At 48.1% G+C, this 26,510-nt stretch overlaps 1 protein-coding gene across 8 annotated transcripts in view; it reads right to left on the bottom strand.

Moving 5' to 3' along the window:
- Positions 1–26,510, bottom strand: part of LOC139277433 (receptor-type tyrosine-protein phosphatase mu-like) — a 1,220,924-nt gene that overhangs the window by 7,461 nt on the left and 1,186,953 nt on the right. For all 8 annotated transcript variants that reach the window (XM_070895883.1, XM_070895900.1, XM_070895892.1 and 5 more), the window contains 4 exons: positions 25,403–25,534; positions 11,932–12,057; positions 8,849–9,012; positions 1,082–1,217 (listed from right to left, as the gene is read on the bottom strand). In XM_070895883.1, coding sequence (XP_070751984.1) covers positions 1,082–1,217; positions 8,849–9,012; positions 11,932–12,057; positions 25,403–25,534 — 558 coding nt within the window. The remainder of the gene's footprint in view (positions 1–1,081; positions 1,218–8,848; positions 9,013–11,931; positions 12,058–25,402; positions 25,535–26,510) is intronic.

The following is a 26,510-nucleotide window of genomic DNA, read 5'->3' as shown; positions in this document are numbered from 1 at the left end:
CAGAGGAGGCGGGGGTCCCCAGTGGAGAGAACTCTACGTGGGAGTCCTCCCTCTATTTATTGGGGACTTGGCCTGGAGGGTGGTGCATGGAGCAGTCCTGTGCAATAAGTTTTTAAGTCGGTTCACGGGCTCCCAGGCCGCCTGCAACTTCTGCGATGTTCCATGTTTTTATGGAATGTGCGAGGTTGCAGCCCCTATTCCATTATTTGAAGGGGGCTGCTCCTCAAATTCTGGCTGCACTTCAGTCCCATACTCCTGATCTTTGGGCAACCTGTGCGGAGGGGAGCGGGCAGGTCGGAAGGCCTCCTCGTAGGACTGTTCCTGGGCATGGCCAAGGGGGCCATCAGCCGGTCCAGGCAGCGAGCGGTCGAGAGGGCGCCCGACTGCCTGCCTCTCTTCTGTGGTTACATCCGAGCCAGGGTGTCCCTGGAGATGGAGCACGCGGTGTCCACCGGTACGCTCGCGGCCTTCCGCGAGAGGTGGGCACCGGAGCGACTGGAGCATCATCACCCCCAGCAACCAAATTTTAATTTGATCTTAATGTCTGAAATTTACTTTGTTTAAGTTGTCGGTTTTAGTGCCCGCCCCCCCACCTTTTAGCCAGGGGGCACTTGTATAATTTGTGTTTTTAGTGTCCTCAAAAAAAAAACAATGGGGCATTTGAAAAGCTTTTGGAGTGTGCCCCCCCCCCCACCCCGCCTTTAATCAGGGGGCACTTGATTAGTGATACAACTAAAAAAGTTGCAGTGTTGTTGCATTGTGAGTGGCTTAGCCAGTCATGTGACGTTCACAAGACTCAATAAAACCCCAGCCAGTTGGGTTTAGGGGATCCACGATGAGACAGGTGGTTGTGAGCCTGGTGGATGAACTGGTAATGTGTAGTTTGATTGTTAAACCTTTGTTAATAAGCCAACTAGTTCTTAAGAGCAATGTGTTGCTATGATTTCTTAAGCAAGAACCCATGAAGCAAATACATTACAGTAGCCAAGAGATGTACGGATGAAAGGTACACGCTTACTATCCGTGGAGACTAAGTAAAGACGGCAGGGATTCATCTGCGTAAAGAAGAGATCATACTTACCAGCAGGTCAACCATATTGGGCTTGTTGTTTCTCAGTGTCTTCACAGCATGGAACACATCGACTGCCCGCTGGTGTCGAAGCATCTCACACACGATACTGATTGCACAGAAGGCCCCGCTACGCCCACCGCCATTCCTGCATTTGCATCAAAGTTTGAACATCAGGTCATTATTAATCAATGATCCAGATCTTGGGTGACACAAAACTCTGAGGTCAATTCATCCTTTATTAATCTACAAAGTCAAGCGATTATCAAATGGTATCCGATGTTGCATTAACGCACACTCTATCTCGCGCAAAGCAGCAGCAGCCATATTTTTCAAAGCTCACAAGCTACATGAGCAACACTGAGTGCTCAACGCTTCATGCCACCCAAGTTTCAGCCTAACTGTGTTCAGTTCCTTATCCTGGCTGTGCTGAGACGATCAGATTTTCTTGTCAAAAGGAGGTGAAGTTGGGGGTGGCTCATGCCTGGGCCGTGCCAAGGTGGGTAGCACCCTCGCTTCTGAGTCAGAAAGATGGGGGTTCAAACCCCACTCCGGAGACTTGAGCATAGAATCTAGACTGACACTCCAGGGCAGTGCTGAGGGAGTGCTGCACTGTCGGAGGTGCTGTCTTTCGGATGAGACGTCAAACTGTCTTCCCTATAAAGCGGACGGAAAAGAGGTCCACCTTTAATGCCACTATTTTGAAGAAAAGTAGGGTAGTTCTCCTTGGTGTCCTGGACAATATTTATCCCTCAACTAAGATCACTAAAACAGATTATCTGGTCATTATCACATTACTGTTTGTGGGACCTTGCTGTGCGCAAATGAATGTGCCGCGTTTCCTACATTACAACAGTGATTTGACTTCAGTTTGCTTCATTGGCTGTAAAGAGCTTTGGGTATCCTGAGGTTGTGAAAGGTGCTATGTGAATGCAAATCTTTCCTTCTTTCAATTACTTCAGTCACCTATGGAAAGCACTCTCCCAAGCCATGGGCATGTGGAGAAGGAGGAAAAAATGTCAAGAAAGTAGGCGGAAATCTTTTTAAAGCTCTGACTAAAACATTGGCTTCATGAACATTTATTATACATTCAAATCACATCACTCAGGCTGAGAAGCAGGCACCAGTGAGTTAACACAGTCATTAACTTTTGTGTCTGCTTAACGAATGGTGTTCAAATAGCTACGGATGAAGTTGAAAGGGCCCTGGTGTCACAGCAGACTTGACGCTAAAAATGTCCAACCAACACAGAGAAGGAACCAACAAAGGCAACAGAACGGTGAGAAAGCAGAATACAAGTCAGGATGATGTGAAGTACGGATCAAGCTGTACAGTGCTCTGGTCAGACTGTATCCTCGAGTCGTGTGTCTCGTTCTGGTTTCCAAGAAACAAGGGAGATATTCAAGCACTGGAGGTAGTGCGGAGAATTGGCACCAGGCTGATTCCTAGTGCCAGGGGCTCGGAGTTATGAGGAAGGACCCGAGAGACTTGAGCTTTCCAGCAATCAATGGAATGAAAATTAGGCATGTCCTATAATTAACGGGTGCCAGGTTCCTGCCCAAACGGCAAAGTTAAACATTTCCTCCAAGCTGCCAGCAATGTGCTGTTATACAGATTAAATATGATAATAAATGTTATATATTCATCCAGAATGCAACTTTAAATTAAGCAATAGGAGTAGGACTAAAAGACATATTAATGGGGCGGGGGGGGGAGTTTCAGACAGGAACCCTGCATAATGTAGAGTTTTAACTCTACAGTGTGTGTCTTTTGTCTTTGACAGATTCCCTATCTGGAAGTCAGCCTGATTGACAGGCTTGGCTTCCAGCTGAGCAGACAGGACACCGTAACAGGCCGCAGAACCAGGTAGGTCTAATCCACGACCACTGGCGCAGGTGTCTGATCCGGGAGGGAGGGGGGGGATTCCCAATCCCTGGAGGTGGCGTTCGATCCGGGGGGGAGGGGATTTTCCAACCCTTGGAGGGGGTATTCGATCCTGGAGTTGGTTCGATCCCCGACCCCAGGTGTCTTTGTACGGGAGGAGGTCTCCCATACAAAGTGCAGCGCTCCCTCAGCACTGCACTAAAGTGTCAGCCGAGATTTTTTTTGTGCTCAAGTCTCTGGAGTGGGACTTGGACCCACAACCTATGACCTGACTCACCTATGACCCACCCATTTTTGAGTGCTAAAATCCAGCCCATTGGCTTAAACTCGTAAAATGTAACTTTAGGACTCATAGAAGGAGGTTCTACTTTTAGCAGATAATGGTCAACTGTCCTAATGTCTCATTCTTTGGCTCAAGTGTCAATTCTTTTTGTCTGATTCAGCTCCTGTGAAGCACCTTAGGACGTTTAACTATGCTCTATGGGCCCAACATTGCTCAACCCCTTTTTTAGGCGCACTGACATGAAGCACGCCGACTTTGCGCGCTGGAAAGGGCGCCAGAAAAAAGGGGCCCTATCCTGGCCACTCTTCTGAGTCCCCGGAGTCCTGGCATTGTGTGCAGTCTTTAGGGGGGGGGGGGCGGAGCAACAGGCCAGCGCACAAAGCACTGTCGGGAGCTGCGCGCATGCTCCTGCCCTCCCAGTGCATCCAGTGGGCTGTGAGCAGGATCTGCTGCTCACAGCCCCATCACAGGCCAAAGGGACGCCCTGATCTCGCCGCATCCTATCCCTGGCCGAGTGGACTCCCACACAGGCCGGCCGGCCCGCTGAGTTCCCGGGCAGGTAAGGACTTTGCTTTTATTTTTTATTTAGTGGCCGTGCTTGAAACACTTGATGGGGTGGGGAGGAGGAGAGTTTTTTTTTAGGGGGAGCGCGTGGAGGAGAGTTTTTTTGGGGGAGAGGAGGCGAGTTTTGGGGGGAGAGAGGAGGAGAGTTTTTGGGGGGGGAGAGGAGGAGGGTTTGGGGGGGGGGAGAGGAGGAGAGTTTTGGTGCCTTTCCTGGGCAGACTTTAAAGATAAGATAGGATTTACTTTTTTTATTGTATTTTAATGGTTTGAGCTTTTCCTTAATGTTTGCTGCTTGGTTGTTGAGGTCCTCTCCAGTTCCCTTCCCTCCCCTATCCCTGCCCTAATGTCTGCCGAATGTGAGCTGCTTTTTCTTAACTGCCCGCAAGGTTTTTCAGAGCTGGCCACATACGCTGACCTAAGTGGATCTGGAGTACTTTTTTGTTGGCATAAATGGCCAAAACTGACGTAAGTGTCTGGGAAGTGTTTAAAAAAAAAAAAAATTGACCTAAAAAAAAATGTACCCAACTGATTTACTCTGGAGCAAATTTTTTGGGGAAAATGGCATTTTCTAACTTATGCCAGAAAAACAACTTACTCCAAAAAGATTGATGCAAGTCATGGCCAATGTTGGGTCCTATGAGTTGGGCGAGTGAGAGCTGCTGGAGTTGTGTTTAACGTGGGGGTCGGAGCGGCCCGCCGAGCCACCCGCGGAGGTCTGCCCCGGAAAGGCAGCGGGCCTGCCTGTGTGTGAGGCCATTCGGCCTGGGATAGGGGAGGGAAGTTGCAGCTGCTGGAGCCAAGTTTTCTTTCTTTCTCTGTTTATTGCGCATGTGCGCACGTCGGGGCCGGCGCATGCGCGAAGGTGCCGGCAGTGTTTTCGGTGCGGGCGTTTGGCTCCGGCCCGCACTCCAACGGCGACGCCACGCCAGGACTCCGGGGACTGCACGCAGCGGCCAGGATGAGGCGGGTTTTTGCTGCCGCCGTTTCCAGCGCGCAAAGTCGTCGCGCTTCAGGTCAGTGCGCTGACAAAACTTGTTGGGGAAAATCTAGCCCAAAAAGTGTAAGTTGATATCAGTCGGCAATAAATGGAGACTATTTACTGTTGACATCATGAAGCACAGGACCGCACAAAAAGGCTGACATATTTTTCCCACTGAATATAATTTACTCCACAGTAATTATCATTAAATAAATTAGAGCTGCCAAGCTTTCAATGGTAAACAATTACTCTTGAGGTTACAAAGGTGACCTCAAGTGTCCACTAATGAAGAGAGCAAATCGCCATCTAATTGTCGTGAGCCGAGAGCTGATAATACGTTTGAATGCAGTCCATCTTTGCGTAATATTAAGCTCTCTTAGTTCAAAATTTAACCAGGTTTTGTAAATAAATATCCCAATCTTATCACGTACGAGATGCTGCAGCCTGCGAAAACAAAGCAGGAAATAGGCAGCACTGCATACCTTGCTATTTACTGTGTGGATGCGGAACTTTGCACACAAACACTGCATCAACTCATCACTGTCAGTTGTCTGATTAGCTCTTGTGATAAGTCCATATGGAAAAACAGACTCCTCCAATCAGATTCCTGTACAAATATTATTTACATTCTTGATGCATTTTTATCTTGCCAGAGAGCTTGCTGGAATCTTCCATTGCATGGAGGTAGTGGAAGCCTCGGGACAACTGACAATAGGCCACTTAGCCCATTCAGTTCACTCAGGTTGAAGTCTATTTTCTGGAGCTGTGATGCAGATGTGCAATTTAACCTCCACTCTACCACAATGTCATGGATTCCACTCCCATCCATATCAAGTTCATCTCGATATTATCATAGAATCATAGAATGGTTACAGCATGGAAGGAGGCCATTCGGCCCATTAAACCCATGCTGGCTCTCTGCAAGAGCACCTCAGCTAGCTCCACTCCCCCGCCCTTTCCCCGTAGCCCTGCAATTTGGTTTTCTTTCAGGTACTTACACAACTATTCTCTGAAAAAAACTTCATAGAATTCATTCCAGTAGGTAGGTTAATGTTGGATTTTATTCTATCAAAGTTGCAGGTACAGCAACAGCGGTGAAATTGGCTGGAATATTCTGGAAGGCTATTCTGGCTCTTGACCGACGCCACTCAAGTGATTCTCTGCATAGTTGTCAGTCGGTTGTTCAAGAAAATGGGCATCAACTACAGCCCATTACTGGAGAGTTGGGAGATGGGATTCTGGTAATTGGCGCAGCCGCAGTAATTTCAGAAAAGTAAGAATTAAAACAGATTATACGAGAAAGGGAAAGTAAAAGAAGAATCAGGATAAAGCTGGTCCAAATAGTCCAAATAATCCTTTAACCCAGCCTCAGAAAGATCAACTTCCCCAATGCGACATTTCCCATTCCCACACAATGCGTTGCATGAGTGAGGCTGACCACGCAGTGCAAAATTGTGACCCAATTATGAGCAGATTTGTGCTGATGACTCGCCGCCACTTGGGCTGAGGCAGCACAAATTAATTGCATGCAGTCAGCAGGGAGAGAGGAGACTTCCACCACATCAATCTAGGCTACAGTCAAAGCTAGGCCCCAGAGGTGAATGGTGAGGGGTCATTATGTGCTCCTGCACTTCCTTCCAGTGGTAAAACTGTGCTTGCAGGGAGCACGGGTGGGACAGAAGTTCCCCGGCTCTCTGACTCAATGGTCCCTGTGAACGTGGGTCCCAGCTGGAAGCGAGGAATCATGAAATTAGCCCTTGTATCCAAAATCTATTAGGCTATCCAAGTCCTCAAAGCTCATTGATTTTAACTCTTATACAAACTCAAGGGGGCTGAAATTGCCATTTTTTTATAGACCCGCTAGCGCCTCCAGGTGGTGCTAATGGGGCATATTGACATTTTCGCCCGTGAGATGGGGGGGGTGGGGGGCGGGGGGAGCGGGTGATGGCAATTTCCCGGGAAATTGCCTCGGAGGTTTGGGAGGTGCTGTCCTGGCAGCACCGTGCCCTGCGATTAGCACCCCGGGCCGACGCACAACCGCCATGACACCATCACCATGCGCGCAGACCCCTCACCATCCCGCACCGACCCCTTTACTTCCCCTACAGGTTGCGAAGCTGGCGGACATCCGCCCCTTAACGGGAGGCCCTTAGCGCCCTGAGCCGCCATTTTCATTTGTCTGTTGACTCTTGCGTCGGCTCAACAAAGGCAGCGCTCGCGTCGGCCAGGCCACCATCGTGCAGCCCGGTCGATCGCGTCCCTGGTGGCCCAATGCAGGTCACCAAAGGGCCTGCAGACTGTGCAGCGGCCCTCCCCTTTAATGGAAGGAGAGGGGCGTTGCAGTGAGAGTGCTACATGTGGCATCCGTGTAGCTCTGGCCTCCTCACCCGCGGCCCTGCCGCTCCGGGAGCACCCCTCTGCTCCGCTTCCTTTGAGGGGCACACAGCCCAATTCCGTGTCGGGTGCGGGACTTCTGGGCCGGGCGATAAAAGTCCCGGCCCCGGAAGATTACCGCCCCCAATTGGGGCGAAGGCCAATTTCGCTCGCAAGGACGTTTCCCAGTAACGTATGGTGCAAGCCTATTCCCCTTTGTGTGGAGTAATTTGATCAACCATCTCGTCTTAGTGATAGCTTTTCTTCCTCTGAGTCAGAACGTTTGAACCCACTCCAGACAGTCCCAGCAACTGGAGATCAAAGCTCTGGCTTTGAATTCCGGGTTGGCAGCCAACGGACAACTTGAGTGTGGTGGGAGCGAGTGCTCCTCCCCCCTCAGGTGGGAGTCCATAAAAACCTCCTGCCGGACAGGTCTAACCACTCTGTCGCTGGGAAAAAGATGGTTATGGCCACTGATGACATGTTAAGACTGTTAAACAGCCTGCAAATTCTTCCACTCTTAAGGTAAAGATATGACAACAACCAGAGTAAGCAATTAGCCCAGGTCAGCTTCATCAAATCCCTGTTTGTACTCCACTCACACATTTATCAAAAATAAATACTTGCATTTATATAGCGCCTTTCACGAGACCACCGGATGTCTTAAAGCGCTTTACAGCCAATGAAGTACTTTTGAAGTGTAATCACTGTTGTAATGTACTAAACGCAACCTTAATCTGTGCACAGCAAGCTCCCACAAACAGCGATGTGATAATGATCAGATAATCTGTTTCAGTGATGTTGATTGAAGGATACCAGGGATAACTCCCCTGCTGTTCCTTGAAATAGTGCCATGGGATCTTTTACGTCCACCTGAGAGGGCAGACGGGGTCCTCCGGGCACCTGCGAAAGTGCAGCGCTGCCTTCAGCACTGCACTAGTGTGTCAGCCTAGATTTATGTGCTCAACTACAATCAGTGACCTGGATTTAGGTGACGTCAAATCCAGTCGCCCTCTTCACAGCCATCGCCCTCCTGATGCAGCATGTGCTGCTCCCTGCAGTGGCATGTCGTCGCACATTGCTCCCTCTAATGGCACCGGCCTGCTGATTGGAGTGCGGGCAGGTACAGCAGGAGCGGCGAGGTCGGGGCGAAGGAGCGGCGAGGTCAGGGCAAAGGAGCGGTGATCGGGGCCCAGGAGAGGCGTGGGCCCAGGAACAGCACGGGCCAGCCCACACTGCGATATGTGCATGTACTAGGTCCGTGCAGCAGAACTGGTCTCCAGTTGTCTTGGTTAATCCTTGCCATTGGACTAAGTCTTAGCTCTGTCAAGCACGTGTGGTGGCTGGTGTGCAACGGCCACCCCACGTTAAAAAATCCACGCACAGGCATCTTCCACCCTTCAACATGGAGTTCGGGACCTGGAATATTAGGTCCTTCATTGAAACACCTGTGAACTCATCCCTTTTTGGCGTGGAAGCAAGTCATCCTTGCTTCGAGGGACCGCCTATGATGATGATGATATGCTCAAGTGCCTGGAGTGGGACTTGAACCCACAACCTTCTGAGGCAAGGCTACCCACTGAGCCACAGCTGACACATCAAAATCAGGCACACAACACACGATTCCATTTTCGTAACTTAATCAAGACACAAATAAGATGAAAGTCGTAACAGAGAAAAGGGAGAGTGCACTTACAGACAGTGTACAACTGTGCGGCCCTCTCCGCCATCATACTCATCCTGCCACTTCTCCACCTGTCTGATGAGCTTGAGGAAGGAGCGCTTCGATACGGGATTGTCTCGATACATGGGCCAGCCTAGAAACTGGAACTGCTGAACCATCCGATACCCATCCTGAGGCTGCGTGGACACATGCCCATCCAAAGGTAGGAAGGCATAAAGGAAAAAAAATGTCACTAAATAACCTTGCTCAGAATGCTCAACCTTACTGTCCCCTCTGCAGTTTTCATCCATTTAGTAAACCAGCTCCCTCCCATTGTTTGATAGAGGGAACTTCAAACTTTCAAGGCAAGTCTTTCCCAGCTCGCCTTGGAAACCAATCAAAATTTGTGAACAACCACAATTTTTTTTAAAGCAAATCTTCTGAAGCAAGAGTTCTATAACGCAGTCCTTTATTTTCCACAGCGCTGAATCACGAGTCAGTTAGAAACATCAACAACAACAACGTAGTTATATAGCAGCTTTAAAGTAGTAAAACGTCCCAAGGTGCTTCACAGGAGCGTTAGAAAATAAAATGTGACATCGAGCCACATAAGGTGATATTAGGACAGGTGATCAAAAGCTTGGTCAAAGAGGTAGGTTTTATGGAGCTTCTGAAAGGAGGAGTGAGAGGTAGTGAGGTGGAGGGGTTTAGGCAGGGAATTCCAGAGCTTAGGGCCTAGGCAACAGAAGGCACAGCCATCAATGGTGGAGGATTTGAAATTGGGGATGCTCAAGAGCGCAGACATCTCTGGGGGGTTGTATGGCAGATGAAGTATAATGTGGATAAATGTGAGGTTATCCACTTTGGTGGTAAAAACAGAGAGATAGACTATTATCTGAATGGTGACAGATTAGGAAAAGGGGAGGTGCAACGAGACCTGGGTGTCATGGTACATCAGTCATTGAAGGTTGGCATGCAGGTACAGCAGGCGGTTAAGAAAGCAAATGGCATGTTGGCCTTCATAGCGAGGGGATTTGAGTACAGGGGCAGGGAGGTGTTGCTACAGTTGTACAGGGCCTTGGTGAGGCCACACCTGGAGTATTGTGTACAGTTTTGGTCTCCTAAATTGAGGAAGGACATTCTTGCTATTGAGGGAGTGCAGCGAAGGTTCACCAGACTGATTCCCGGGATGGCGGGACTGACCTATCAAGAAAGACTGGATCAACTGGGCTTGTATTCACTGGAGTTCAGAAGAATGAGAGGGGACCTCATAGAAACGTTTAAAATTCTGATGGGTTTAGACAGGTTAGATGCAGGAAGAATGTTCCCAATGTTGGGGAAGTCCAGAACCAGGGGTCACAGTCTAAGGATAAGGGATAAGCCATTTAGGACCGAGATGAGGAGAAACTTCTTCACCCAGAGAGTGGTGAACCTGTGGAATTCTCTACCACAGAAAGTTGTTGAGGCCAATTCACTAAATATATTCAAAAAGGAGTTAGATGAAGTCCTTACTACTAGGGGGATCAAGGGGTATGGCGAGAAAGCAGGAATGGGGTACTGAAGTTGCATGTTCAGCCATGAACTCATTGAATGGTGGTGCAGGCTAGAAGGGCCGAATGGCCTACTCCTGCACCTATTTTCTATGTTTCTATGTTTCTATGTTGTGGGGCTGGAGGAGATTACAGTGATAGGGAGGGGCGAGGCCATGGAGGGATTTGAAAATAAAGATGTGAATTTTAAAATCGAGGCGTTGCTTAACCAGGTACCAATATAGGTCAGCGAGCACAGGTGAAGGGGAATTGGTGCAAGTTAGGACACGGGTAGTGGGTTTTTGCATGACCTCACAATAATGGAGTATGGAACATGGTCGGTCGGCCAGGAGTGCTTGGAAGTCTCGAGGTAACAAAGACTTGGATGTGGGTTTCATCAACCATTACTCAGAGATGTTCAATGTTTTCTGCAAACAAAATGCATCCATTTACCATTTTACTAACTCTTTTTGTAGGAAGGTTTAATGAAATGTTTAAATGCGTTTATTATGTTTACATCTATGAGGAGATTTTGATGGGGAGTGGTAGGGAGCCAAGGTGGGCAGTATCAGAGGAGCGAGCCCTGGCTGATTGTAACAACCGAGCCTAATAACATGACTGACAGGCTGGCAGACCAATCACGCCGGCAGCGATCGGTGATCTTTCATCATCATTTGGACAATGTAATCAATCTTTCCCAAAGTGAACAAGCCTAACTTTCCTGATAAACCCAGAATCGTCCTGTTCTTGTCACCAGCACCCTGCCCCCAGGCCTGCTGCTGGTCCTCCAATATATCTCGTTTTAAACGTCATTTTACCCTTCTGCCAATTTAATGTAACACCTAATTTACCCTTTTATTTCACTGCAGCCAGTCACCAGGCTGATGGATTTACAAGTTGATAATCACGAAGTTGCCCTTTCACTGAAAACTATTGTTAAACTGCATCAGTTAAATGCCGCCGAATAAATATTGTTCAAACTAAAATTAAAGGGGGTAGAGCGATGTGGGTTTGATCCACCCGTTCAAGAGGTTAAAGATATATCCTGCACCTCTGTTATTTAGATTCTTTCTTTATTAAACTTTCACCGCGCCATCTACAGCAGCAGAACGTTTCTCCACTGCTACTGAATGTTTAAATTTATGCTCAGTCTAAACACTTTAATAAACAAGTGCTAACATAAATGTATTCAATGTAGATAACAATCCTGTGGCAAAATGTTTAGCACTACACAAAAAAAAGGTTGATCCTTTTTAATGGAATTTTTAATACATCCTTCAATTTATAGCTACCGATTAAAATAGATATCTTTTAAAATGGGATAATTTTCAGGATTTAAGTGCTATTCAGTAATGCTGTTGAGATGTGTGGATTCACAGGACTGAATGCAATGTCAAGATTTTCATTCTTTTTCACATTAATACATTAATACAGAAAGATCCTGCATAATGTCCTTTACGAGTCACCGTCGAGTGCGAGTGAGGATACAAAAGCCTCATATTTAGATATGGTGAGTTGACTTTGAAAGGGCTTGTGAAGATTTTAATAGATTGATTGCCCTCAGTGTGACACAAAGCAGGTCCTTACCCTGGCTGCATTGTAAATTCGGAATATTCTGCTGATAATGTCTTCCTCAAGATCGGCTGATACAAACTCCACCTGGAGGGGTCCGTGCCGATGGACGCCATTTTCCGGCCAGTACTGGGGGCACAGCTAGTGTGAGAACAAATAACAGGCATTTATATCCACTAAACAGCACTAACTATGAGGCAGTTGCATTTATGGAAAGACTTGCATTTGTATCATGCCCTATCACTGCTCCCAGGAACATCTCAACGTGCTTCACATACAATGAATTGCTTTGAAATGCAGTTTATTGCGCTTATGTAGGCAAGAGCAGCAACTGCTTTACCCACAAGATCCAACAAATAGCACCAAGTTGAATGGCCTGGTAGCTGTTGAGGGAGGTGTGTCGGACACAACACCGGGAGATGTCCCTGCTTTTCTTTAAGTAATGCCACGGATACCCGAACCTCAGTTTAACACTTTCAAAGGATGATATCACTGACAATGCAGCGCTGACCTTGGTACAAAGCTTGGGGTGAGATGGTGGTGGGGGAGGTGGTTGAATCAACTGAATGCAATAGTTAAGTTACTGGTGGTATAAAGAATATTATTCTGTAATAACCATTCCTGTGGCAAGCCTCCGGCTCTCCTTTACTGCTGCATTTACATAACATGGTTGCCGCTGGAGGCTGCCCTGACTTTTGACAGCAGCACTGGAATGTAACTAAGGCAATGTTGGTGGCCCCCAACTCAAGAGCCAGCTGACAGAAGCACAGCATCACCAGAATGAAACATAAGCAGACACCTCTGGTGACACGCTACCATTTTCAAAGTTAGGGGCATACTGAGCACTCACCCATATGTACAAACCAGGAGTGTTCTTGCCTTGCTGACTGGTAAAGATGTGGTGTCTCTGCACCTTGCTACTGAATCACACGAGGCATGTACTGCAGACACGGTCACTGCGTGACCTTTCTTTATTCCCAGGACCAAGAAGTAATGACCCTGCGTGGGACCTCCCTTTAAATGCCTGGTGCCCAGGTAAGGAGTGTCTCCCACAAGTTCACCCCCTGTGGTCAAGGTGTGCATTTCCAGGGCATATATACAGTGTACAGTGTGGTTGCATGAAGGTTGCAGTTATATGAAGGTTACAGTTACATTAAGGTTACAGTTGTATGAAGGTTGCATACATGACAACACCTCCCCCCTCACGTCTTTTTGTGTCAAATGTTAAGTCTTTCAGGTGGTCGACGCTCTCTCATGGTGCGCCGTAGTTGGAGCTCTGGTGGCTGAGCCTTGGCATGCATCTCTGTCACCTGAGGTGATTCCGGCCTCTCCGGGCTGGCCGCAGGGACTGTGCATGTTGGTGAATGTCCTTGTGGCTCATCCACCGGCAGTGGTGTGGGTAACATCTCATGCTCTTCCTCAGGTTCCTCAGTGTCTATGCTGAACATTTTCTTTACTTGGTCCAAGAGTTTGCGGCATTTCTGCCCATTGTTGAGTCTGACCACTATGACCCTATTCCCCTCTTTGCCAATTACGGTGCCCTCAAGCCACTTGGATCCCAAAGCATGGTTAAGAACAAATACCGGGTCATCGATTTCTATACACCTCCCCCTTGCATTTCGATCATGGCACAAGCGCTTGCCCTCAACAATGTCTGCCAGGGCTGGATGAATGAGGGATAGCCGCGTTTTAAGCATGCATTTCATGAGTAGTTCCGCTGGCGGGACTCCCGTGAGCAAATGCGGGCGGGACCTGTAGGCCAGCAGGAGGCGCGATAGGAGGTGCTGAAGGGAGGGTCCTTGGATACGGAGCATATCCTGTTTTATGACTTGGACCGCACGTTCTGCCTGGCCATTAGAAGCCGGCTTGAACGGCGCTGTCCGGACGTGTTTGATGCCATTACCCGACATAAAGTCCTGGAATTCATGGCTGGTGAAGCACGGCCCATTGTCGCTGACCAGAATGTCCGACAAGCTGTGGGTCGCGAAAACCGTGCGCAGACTCTCCACTGTGATGGGTGTTGTGCACAAGTTTAATATGATGCACTCGATCCATTTTGAGTATGCATCGACAACAATCAAGAAAATTTTTCCCATGAACGGGCCCACGTAGTCTACGTGAACGCGTGACCATGGCCTGGTGGGCCAAGGTCATGGACTGAGGGGGGCCTCCTTGGGGGCATTGCCCAGCTGGGCACACGTCGTGCACCTGCGAACCCAGTGTTCCAGGTCTGAGTCAATTCGCGGCCACCATACATGTGAACGGGCAATGGCCTTCATTAGCACAATGCCAAAGTGCTTGCTGTGGAGTTCCCTGATGAATGCTTCCCTTCCTTTCTGGGGCATAACTACCCGGCTGCCCCATAGCTTGGATGGAGAGCTCATCGGGGCACCCCCCGTGTGCGGGTGCCCAATCCCAGTCAGAACACATTTCTTTATCATGGACAGGAGGGGGTCTCTGTTGGTCAAGATTTTGATCTGGCAGGCTGTGATAGGGGAGCTTGCGGTGTCAAAAGCCTCAACGGCCATGACCATCTCAGCGCTTTGCTCCGACGCCCCCTCAGTGGTGGCCAGTAGGAGCCTGCTGAGTGTGTCAGTGCAATTCTCGGAGCCTGGCCGGTGCCGTATGGTGTAGTCATACGCAGCCAGCGTGAGAGCCCATCGCTGTATGCGAGCTGACGCATTGGCATTGACAGCCTTGCTGTCAGACAACAGGGATGTTAACGGCTTGTGGTCCATTACTAGCTCGAACTGCCCATCGAAAAGGTACTGGTGCATCTTTTTCACACCGTAAACACAAGCGAGTGCTTCCTTTTCGACCATGCCATATCCACGCTCTGCCTGGGAGAGCGACCTGGAGGCATAAGCCAGCGGTTGGAGTCGGCCATCATCATTACTCTGCTGCAACACGCACCCAACCCCGTAGGATGATGCATCACACGTTAAAACCAGTTTTTTTTACAGGAGTCATACAAGGTCAACAGCTTGTTAGAACAAAGGAGGTTCCGAGCTCTATTGAGAGCTCGTTCTTGACCGTCACCCCAAAACCATTCACAATCTTTACGCAAGAACACGTGTAATAGCTCCAACACTGTGCTTAAGTTGGGCAGAAAGTTCCCGAAATAGTTCAAAAGTCCCAGGAAAGATTGCAACTCCGATGTGTTGCCGGGCCTGGGCGCCTGGCGGATCGCCTCCGTTTTAGCTTCAGTGGGCCGGATCCCGTCTGCTGCAACTCTCCTGCCCAAAAACTCGACCTCTGGGGCCAAAAACACACACTTGGGCTTTTTCAACCGCAAGCCTACCCGGTCCAGTCGGCGTAGCACCTCCCCCAGGTTTTGGAGGTGTTCCTCGGTGTCTCGACCCGTTATTAGGATGTTGTCTTGTAATACGATCGTTCCAGGAATGGATTTAAGCAAGCTTTCTATGTTCCTCTGGAAGATAGCGGCCACCGAACGAATGCCAAACGGACACCTGTTGTAGATAAATAGCCCCTTGTGCGTCGTGATGGTGGTCAGAAGCTTGGATTCTTCAGCCAGTTCCTGAGTCATGTAGGCCGAAGTGAGGTCCAACTTGGTGAACAGCTTGCCACCTGCCAGCGTGGCAAAAAGCTCCTCCGCTCTCGGGAGCGGGTATTAGTCCTGCAGTGTCACTCGGTTGATAGTGGCCTTGTAGTCGCCACAAATCCTGACCGAGCCATCCGCTTTGAGAACAGGAACGATGGGGCTTGCCCAGTCACTGAATTCAACTGCCGAGATTATGACTTCTCTTAGCAGCCTGTCCAATTCACTTTCAATTTTCTCACACATCACATACGGCACCGCTCTGGCTTTGTGGTGCACTGGTCTGGCGTCCGGGGTGATGCGTATCACTACTTTAGTGCCCTTGAAAGTCCCGACACCGGGTTGAAATAGTGCCCCGAATTTCTATAGGACCTGTGAGCACGAGCTTCGCTCCACAGATGAAATGGCGTGCACATCCCCCCATTTCCAGTTCATCTCGGCTAGCCAGATCCTCCCCAAAAGTGCGGTCCGTTTCCGGGGACAATCCAGAGTGGCAGCCGGTTCTCTGACCCATTATGTGTTACCACCAAGTTTGCACTGCCTAGCATTGGGATGATCTGTTTGGTGTACGTCTGTAGCTGCGTGTCAATGTGTTCCAGTTTTGGCCTGCTAGCTTTGTGTGGCCATAGTCTCTCAAATTGTTGGGCATTCATAAGGGACAGGCTGGCTCCTATGTCCAGCTCCATGCGCACCGGGATGCCATTCAATAAAACTTTCATCATCATGGGTGGCGTTTTGGTATATGAGCTGTGGACATCAGCCACATGAACCCGCTGAACTTCAGCATCCATGGCTTTGGCCCAAGCATCATCCTGCATTGCAGACCCCTTGTCTGGTTCCTCTGTCTCGTAGATTAGCCTCACTACAGCCTTCCTGCACATTCTGGCCAAGTGTCCACTGATGTTGCAATTCCTACAGATAAATTGCTGGAACCTGCAGCTTTTTGCAATATGTCTACCCCCACACCTCCAGCACGAGCTGAAGTTGTTGTTAACAAAAGGACTGTTACCAGGCATTCCTCTCTGATTGTCCCTTTGGTTGTTTCTAAGCGCTCTGATGGTGGGTGTCAATGGTCCCATTACGGGACGCATTGTTCCTCGAGATGGCGTGAATTGCCGATCCTCTTTCCATTGTCCCAGTTGCGGGCCCACCCTAACATTTGTTGCAGCCTGGCCGGTTTCAAAATGCCCTTGCCTGTCTGCGGGGTCCTGAACCGCGTTCACAATGTTAACTCCCTGGTCCATCGCCACGTTGGAACCAGAGCTGCGTGCGTAAATTAGCTTGGTCTCCTCTTCCCCTGCCATGAAGGTCTGAGCTATCAACGCCGCCCTTTCTAAAGTCAAGTCCTTGGTCTCTATGAGCTTCCTGAAAATCCCGGCTTGACTAATGCCCTCAATAAAGAAGTCCCTTAACCTCTCCCCCTGCAGGCGTCTATGAACTTACAGAGACTGGCCAAGCGCCGCAGGTCCGCAACAAAGTCCGAGATGTTTTGTCCCTCCCGACGCTGGTGTGTGTAGAACCGGTGTCTGGCCATGTGTATGCTACTCGCTGGTTTGAGATACTCACTGATCAGCTGGCTGAGCTCTTCAAAGGACTTGTCCGCTGGCTTCTCGGATGCGAACAGGTCTTTCATCAGCGCATACGTCTTTGGTCCGCAGCTGGTCAGTAGATGCGCCCTCCGCTGGTCAGCCGCTGCCGCTCCCAGCCAGTCCTTCATGATGAAACTCTGCTGGAGTCTCTCAACGAAGTCATCCCAGTCCTCACCCACACAGTAACGTTTCTCTGTGCTACCGGTGGCCATCCTCATGGTTCAGTGATTCCTGTTTCTCGTCGCCAAATGTGGTGTCCCTGCACCTTGCTACTGAATCACACGAGGCATGTACTGCAGACACGGTCACTGCGCGACCTTTCTTTATTCCCAGCATGGGACCTCACTTTAAATATCTGAGTGCCCAGGTGAGGAGTGTCTCCCACAAGTTCACCCCCTGTGGTCAAGGTGTGCATTTCCAGGACATATATACAGTGTACAGCGTGGTTGCATGAAGGTTACAGTTACATGAAGGTTACAGTTGTATGAAGGTTGCATGCATGACAAAGGACTTCCCCCTAACTTTAGGGAAGGCCCCTGGGTGAAAGGTTAAAGTCATTAAAGTGACTGCACACATGAAAACGTAGACTTTCGCAGCTGTTTTTGTGCTCCATAGCCTAGTGTGAATGAGAGAGATTCCAGAGCATCAGAATCTCCGGTGTATTACTTCCATTAGAAGTGGTTGAGCAATATGAACTAGCCATATGCTGCGCGAGTGGATACTGAAAACAGTCATTCCCAGAGTTGCTGAATTAAGGGTCGCTTGTAATGTGTACTTAATTAGCTAGCCCCGACTCTGCATGTGGTGCATTTTGCAGTGGACTCCTGTACCAACGCTTTCCAGTCAAAAACCCCAACAGCTGCTGCAGTTAGACAGGAACACTTTGTCCCGTCTATCTGGACCTGATTCAAAACTCAATCCCTGAAATAAGAGGCCAATATTTGAACACACTGGACTCCCATTGCAAAGTCTCAACCGAATGATAACTGTGGGGAAAAAAACGATGGTTAGCTGTGACCTTCGCTGTTAGTAAAAGGCAAATTGTTGTCATTCGTTCACAGTTCTGGTCCAACCGGAACAATTTCCTGAGGCTGTGAACTGTTTTACTCCATCACATTCCCAGTCTAACACTTCCGCACAAATCCACTAGAGTTCAGTAGTACTATTTCTAGATCTGGAATTTCAGTAACATCGGGCATGGCATAAATAATTGGTCACAGAGTGCAACAGTGGAGGTGGGTTAGAAGTATTATGCTTCATGCATGGCGCCAACTCAAAATGGCTGATATCTTGAGCGTGCCCAAAGATTTGTAACGAGGCAGAATTATGGCCTAGAAATTGGCTTCCTTAGCGCCTCCGGTTATCGCTTCCGGGGGGGGGGGGGAGGAGGGGGGTGATAGCGGGGCACTAAGCACTTACCGACCGGGCGTGGTGAGAAGATGGACTCCCGCTATATTCGGCGGGAGGTTTGCGGCGGCGGTATGGCGTTGTGCCGCGGTCTCCTTCATCCAGAGATCATATCGCCATCGCGTACACATCGCCTCGGTAGCAGCCCGAACCTGAACTTCGGTTCCGTCCCCTGCAACACCGGGCAAAAACACCGGCAGCTGCAGGAGGTGTTCATCGGCAGGCCGGGCGTTTCGGGGGGGGCGATGCTTAAAGGCGAGGTGGCCAAGGTAAGTGAAAATATTTTTGCCATTGCCCTGTTTGATTTTTTTTTTTTGCAGCTTTCTCCCCTGCGATCGATCAGCTGCTGCGGTGCATCGGGCTGATCGGGCCGGATCGCCGCTGCCGTCGGTGTGCAGGTAAGTTTTTCCTTTGCAGAGCCTGCAGCGATGGCCCTTCCCTTTAAGGGAGGGGAGGAGCCTTCCAACGCCGCAGTGCTGCACGGCCCAGTGTTCAGCGCTGCACCACTACGGCCCCGCCTGCTGCCTCTTGCGCTCAAGGAAGGAAGTGGGGCGTTGATTTAGCGCTCCACTTCCTTCCTGGAGCGCGAACGCCAAATTTTTTTTAAAGTTTGAAAACATTTGCGCCTGGCGCTAATTTTTCAAACTGTTGAAAGTTAGCGCCCCAATTGGGGCGCTCCCGAATTTCTCCCCTTAGAATGAATATAGTGTTTGTTAGCGACAGTCATCATGTTCAAAAGAGTTCAACGCATCATTTGCAGATGAGCAAGTTAATGGTCCAAAAGAATCATTTGTGCTACTTCTATTTTAGAAGAGGCTAATTAAGTAAGTACAGTCTATACAGAGTGATAAAGAGTGATGGGCGCCTCCTGAATCAACATTTAACATCACTCTTTATATTCCAGAGCAAAATCTGGCTGCTTTCAGATCATTAAAGTTATCTCTGCAACTAACTGAGGAACACGTAGTATTTTCATTGATGTTGACTTCCTGTTGAAATCTGTTCTTTTCGCTGTCGCTCCGATTTCTCCCGGCAGTTAGCTTTCCAATAGTAGATCAGTCAAATTGACATCCATTGGACTCTCTGGGGGATTCGGAACAACCCATGAAGAAATGTCCCCCCAATGTTTTTAATGCAAGGTCAAGGGGCTGGAAATTTGGTTGAAGGAATTTTAAGGTGCTAATGTCGGGCGGGCGCTAAATTTAGCACTGGAAAACGGTTTGCCATGGCAGCCAAAAAATTTAATGGTTGCGCCCTGACAGTGGAGTGGAGCACTTAGGGAAGCGTTCCACACTTCTCTTCGGGCACTAGGCCGGGTGAGCAACTGCATATCTCGAGCTAAAAAGCCGGCTTCGTAGCGCCCGAAGAGAGGCCTCCCTGAGAAAAAAAGAATTGGAACAAAAAACACAAACAAAATTCCCTATACATTACTCACCCCAAACAAAGTTAAATCGCAAAATTAATATATTAATCACACTTACCTCATGCAGTCATTCCTTCCCATAGCGCCCCGGGGCAGCTCTGCGCACCAGCTTTCTCTGGCGGTGTCACTAGGGGGCGCTACAGGTGCAGCACAAACCAATTGTTGCCTCCATTGCACACCGGCGCTATGCTGCCGGGCGATACTCCTCAGCGCCGCTGGTACCGGCACACTGAATTTACCGATTGGCACTCGTGCTGCCAACCCTTCAGTGCCCCTGTTCCGCCCTGCGCGAGTGGCGCTATCCAAATGCATTTCTAGCCCAAGGTGTCTTTGGTGGGGGGCGGGGAAGGTGGGGGCTGGTCAGTCAGAATTTCTGATTTGTGCTTCTGGCAAGTGGAGCTTTGTGTCAGGAGAGCAGATTGAAACATAGAAAATAGGAGCAGTAGTAGGCCATTCGGCCCTTCGAGTCTGCACCGCCATTCAATATGATCATGGCTGATCCTCTATCTCAACACCATATTCCCGCTTTTTCCCCATACACCTCGGTATCTTTTGTTTCTAGAAATCTATCTTATCTCCCTCTTAAATATATTCAGTGACTTGGCCTCCACAGCCTTCTGTGGTAGAGAATTCCACAGGTTCACCACCCTCTGGGTGAAAACATTTCTCCTTATCTCAGTCCTAAATTTCCTACCCTGTATCCTGAGGCCTCTTGTTCTAGACTTCCCAGCCAGGGGAAACATCCTCCCCACATCCAGTCTATCCGATCCTGTCAGAATTTTATACGTTTCAATGAGATCCCCTCTCATTCCTCTAAACTCCAGTGAATACAGGCCTGGTCGACCCAATCTCTCAGTCTGGTGAACCTTCGCTGCACTCCCTCTATGGCAAGTAAATCCTTTCTCAGGTAAGGAGACCAAAACTGCACACAATACTCCAGGTGCCTGTATTGCCCTTGTATTGTGAGAATTCTTTCCCCGTGACAGTGAGTAAGAGCGTCTTTACACGATGAGGACCCTGCTGTGCACACAGCAGAACGCTCAAAGTCATAATAATCACAGGCACATACATTAGGCCAGCATCTTATTGACCCGCACGCCAAACCTAATGGTATTTATAAATCAACTGAGGCAAAGAGGGACGTTGGAAAAAAATACCTGAGGAATTCAATGACTTTGAGTAGAAACAAGGATACAAGGTTAATTATTTTTAATCCATCCATAAATAACAAAGGGAGAACAGAATAATAAATATTCTGACGAAAAATCAACGACCTGAACCGTTAACTCTGTTTCTCTCTCTCCACAGAGGCTGCTTCACCCTGTTGAGTATTTCCAGCATTTTCTGGTTATATGATAAACATACTGTTATGCAGCCAATGACTGTTGTGCAATACAGGGTCGCAGTTCTCAATCACAATAGTCATTTCACACTAGACAAACTATTGATTACATTGAAGAGAAAAATACAAATCTCAAAATCCTTTGTTTGCTTAATAGGGTCGGTGGGTTGATGGCCTGCGACTTTATATTCAATTTGGATGGGACAGCAAGGGCTTGTTCATGTCTCTGAAAATCCAATTCTCAGGCCTGATAACACCAGTCAGCAGCCAATGAAATGAGTTCTTGTAAAATGGTCAAACTGCCATTTAATTTTACCTGAGGCACTTTGTCTTGCATATTCTGCTTATCCCCACCTCACTCACCACCATTCACTGCCATCAGCCAGCAGGCCACTGTAGCATCATTAAGGCGCACAGCATGATTAGATTTTAATGGAAAACCGAACTCTCAGAATTCCTGCGAGTTTAACCTGATACAGGGTGTAATTTTGATAATTCTTGCTTTTAAAACTGGCCGTAAAAGATCCCACGGCACTATTTCGAAGAAGAGCGGAGGAGTTATCCCCGGTAAACAGATTATCTGGTCATTATCACAGTGCTGTTTGTGGGAGCTTGCTTTTGTGCAAATTGGCTGCTGCGTTTCCTACATTACAACAGTGACTGCACTTCGAAAGTACATTGGCTGTAAAGCGCTTTGAGACGTCCAGTGTTCGTGAAAGGCACTATATAAATTCAAGTCTTTCTTTCTTTCTTTGACAATTTGAATGCCTGGACCTCATTTCAGTAACTGAATGCGCAGACCGAAAGCATTTTCGATAAGGGATTTAAGCAAAGTGCCCTTAAGGAGGGAGGTCCATTATAGTTCTACAGTTACTAAGCTCAATCTTTTAAATCTTATTGACAACCTCGCAGACAGCTTTATAGCGCTAACTTTCATTTCCTTTCAAGTAAGAAAATGTCAGGCACTCAATAGATATTGGAAATTATTATTTTTCTCCACTACTTTCCAGACGAGTTTGGAGGAATTAAATATCCTTCCAAGGCCCTCTGTGGTTGCAGTGATTGAATGAGTTTATGAAGGACAAGTCTTTAGAGTGGGTATATCGGAAGAAAAACGGGCAGCTTCGACCACAATGTCCGCCTATCATGCCTGTGTACCACACACCTCCGTACTGCCAGCCCAGAAAGCGAACAAAAACTGACCAAGAGTTTCAAGAAAGGTAACAACTCAAAAAGTCACCAACTATTGGCTTATGACATGTACTTACACCAAACATACAGCAGGGCAGGCCTGATATAACTAAAGCTGTCGGTATATGCAAACATTCCATGACTAGCCACTAACTCCATCCCTCTCTCCAGCATCTGTCCGAAGCTGAACCAGACTGTTCGCAATCTTGGTGTCACACTTTACCCTGAAATGAGCTGCTGGCCACACATCCGCGCTTTAACTGAGACCGGCTCGTTCCACTTCCGCAACATCACCCGTATCCTCTCCTGCCTCAGCTCATCTGCTGCTGAATCCCCCATCCCCCATGCCTTTGTTATCTCTACAATTGACTATTCCAACGCACTCCTGGCTGGCCTCCCATGACCTACCCTACATAAACTTGAGATCATCCAAAACTCGGCTGCCCATGGAAACTACATTAGCTTCCAATTAAACAATGACTCGATTTTAAAATGCTCATCCTTGTTTTCAAATCCTTTCACTGCCTCACGCCTCCCTATGTCGGTAATCTCCTTCAGCCCCACAATGCCCTGAGATATCTGCATTCCTCAAATTCCGGCCTCTTGAGCAGCCATGATTTTATCGGCGGCCGTGCCTTCAGCTGCCAATGTCCTAAGCTCTGGAATTCCCTCCCTAAACCTCTCCACCTCTCTTAAGATGCTCCTTAAAACCTACCTCTGACCAAGCTTTTGGTCATCTGCCCTAATTTCTCCTTCTGTGTCTTAGTGCCCAATTCTTTTACTTATAATACATCTGTGAAGTGCCTTGGGACATTTTACTATGTTAAAGGCGCTATACAAATATAAGTTATTGTTATTGTTGTTACTAGTATCATGGAAAATTGGGGCAGGAATTTCCCCTAAATTCTTGTAGGTTCGCTTCAGATTATTGTGGATATGTATAGATATTCTCGTTGCTGAATTGTTTAATTTCTTTATACCATGATCAATGACAAGGAGCTACTCTTTGCACCCTATGTAATAAGATTCTTTTCCCTCTCCCTGGTTCACACTGACAAGTTTCTCACAATCCCAGTTCATATTGGTGCTCGTATCCCTCTCTCCCCTTCAATTCAAAGTGATACTCTTCCCTCTTCCCACCCCAGTTCATAGACACTCCCTCTCCCCCGCACCCCCACCAACTCCCCCACCACCTCGCTCCCTCTAAATTCAAGTTGGTAGTAATCACCTTTCACTCTCCTCTTGCTGCAGCCCAAGCTCATACCGGCATTCTGCATGTTCCTCAGCCCCAGCTCATGCTGGACCTCCTCCCACCCCGCTCCCCCTTCCCTCATCCTCAGTTTAAGCTGGTACTGCCATCCCTCCTCCCCAGCTCAGGCTCACACTGATCCTCTTCCTCCACCCTTAGTTCACGCTGGCACTGTCCTTACCTGCCCCTACAGCTCTCCCCTCGTTTGTCTCGCCCCCCATCAGCTCCTATTTCCTGCTGCTACAGGAGATTAAATTTTGCAAAGATTCCTACCTGCAGTGCCTTTAAATTCCATGGAGCAGTAATAGGAGATATCAACGAGGCAAGGAGCCAGAGGATTACATAGGATATACAGCACAGAAACAGGCCATTTGGCCCAACCAGCCCATGTCAGTCAACAATGGCTTTTGTTTGCTAATGAAGAAAAGGAGGACACTGCGTTTCGTGGCTAATGGCACAGATTATATGGAGCCTGTAGATAAATTAATTGAAGATTTTCACACAGTTGGGTAGCAATATTGGCTGCCGCATTTCCTACATCACAACAGTGATTACACTTCAAAAGTACTTCATTGGCTGAAAGGTTTTTTGGGACATTCTGAGGTCATGAAAGGCGCTATGTAAGTGCAAGTCCTTCAATCTAAGCTACCTAGCTTTGATCCTATCAATGCATAGTGCTATCCCACTGTGTAAAATCGTCAATGTATTTATATACAGGTTCCATGTAATCTGTACCATTAACCAAGAAAGCATATAGCTTGTAAATAGAAAGTGGATCTAAAAAAAACCCTGCCACTTTCCCCATGTAAAAAACTGGCATTGAATCAACCATGTTTACACCATGGAAACAATGTTCCCTGTGAGCTGCGCTTTGTTCTGTGCAGCCTGTCTCTCTTAGTGTGCGGTCCCTTTAAATCTCCGCACATACGCGGTAAGAAAGACTTTCATTTATATAGCGCCTTTCACGACCACTGGACGTCTCACAGCGCTTTACAGCTAATGAAGTATTTTTTGGTTTCCCTATCTACATGCTGCCCCTCGGCGACAACATCTGAAGACATGACGTCAGGTTCCACATGTATGGTGACGACACCTGGCTCTACCTCACCACTACCTCTCTCCACCATTCAATTGCTTCCATGTTGTCCAACATCCAAAAGAAAGACTTGCATTTATACAGCGCTTTTCACTACCTCCGGATACCCCAAAGCACTTTACAGCCAGTGAAGTAATTGTGGAGTGTAGACACTGTTGTAATGTGGGAAACGTGGCAGCCAACTTGTGCACAGCAAGCTCCCACAAACAGCAATGTGATAATGACCAGATAATCTGTTTTTGTTATGTTGATTGAGGGCTAAATATTGGCCAGGACACCGGGGATAACTCCCCTGCTCTTCTTCAAAATAGTGCCATGGGATTTTTTAAGTCCACCTGAGAGAGCAGACGGGGCCTCAGTTTTAACGCTCATCTGAAAGATGGCATCTCCGACAGTGCAACATGCCCTCAGCTCAAGTCTCTGGAGTGGGACTTAACCCACAACCTTCTGACTCAGAGGCAAGTGTGCTACCCATTGAGCCACAGCGTGGGAACTTAGAGCTTAGCGGGAACATTGATTGGAAAGGTCATCGACCTGAAACCTGAACTCTGTTTCTCCCCCCGCAGATGTTGCCTGACCTGATGAGTGTTTTTCCGGCACTTTCTGTTTATGTTCCATGTTTACACGTACCTGTGCAGGATCCACATCGTTGAGCATGACGATTGATGTACAATGATAGTCCAATACAAGTCTCCAGAAGTCCTTCACGGTATTTGGTAAGGGATGTTGAGTAACAATGAAGGCTGAAGGTTGCTTATAACTCTGAAAAAATGAACCAAGAGTTAGGCTGACACAACAGGGTAGATATTCCCAGTCCTCAACTAATGGCAGCACGTATTGGAAAACCGATGGTCAGCATGACCCCGACATTCTAATACTTGCTGGCTGCTGGGCCAGGCCTCAGAAAATCTATGCCAACATTTTAATGTTTTCATTCTGCAGCACTGCTAAAAAAAGAACTTTTGGACCTTCCCAAATGGCTTAGTGGGTGAATGACTCACATGGATTGGCACTCGGCCATGCAAGCTAGGAAAGTTCCAGCTTTGTCCCTAGGCTCCACTATGTTTGTTAATCCCAGCTGGGTAAACAGTTGGGATGTGATCATTGACTCAGTCCTGGGTTAGCAACAATCCAAATATTTCCTGATCCCAATCCAGTGGCACCTACTGGGAATTACGAGTATGCCTGAGTGTGTGTGTGTGTGTTTGTCATCGTGCATACGAATGTCTTTGTGAGTGATCGTGCATATGTATATATTAGATTGTGCCTACATATGTGTGTGTGTGTGTCATCGTACGTATGTGTATGTGTGTGTGTGATCGTACGTGTGTGTGTCATCGTATGTTTGTGTGTGCATGTGTGATTGTGCGTACATATAGAAACATAGAAAATAGGTGCAGGAGTAGGACATTCGGCCCTTTGAGCCTGCACCACCATTCAATAAGATCATGGCTGATCATTCACCTCAGTACCCTTTCCTGCTTTCTCTCCATACCCCTTGATCCCTTTAGTCGTAAGGGCCATATCTAACTCCCCCTTGAATATATCCAACGAACTGGCATCAACAACTCTCTGTGGTAGGGAATTCCACAGGTTAACAACTCTCTGAGTGAAGAAGTTTCTCCTCATCTCAGTCCTAAATGGCTTACCCCTTATCCTTAGACTGTGTCCCCTGGTTCTGGACTTCCCCAACATCGGGAACATTCTTCCTGTATCTAACCTGTCCAGTCCTGTCAGA

This window comes from Pristiophorus japonicus, chromosome 1, assembly GCF_044704955.1.
Source record: "Pristiophorus japonicus isolate sPriJap1 chromosome 1, sPriJap1.hap1, whole genome shotgun sequence".
Lineage (NCBI taxonomy): Eukaryota > Metazoa > Chordata > Chondrichthyes > Pristiophoridae > Pristiophorus > Pristiophorus japonicus.
The sequence above is the reverse complement of the archived record's forward strand: the minus strand, read 5'-3'. Positions and strand labels throughout refer to the sequence as shown.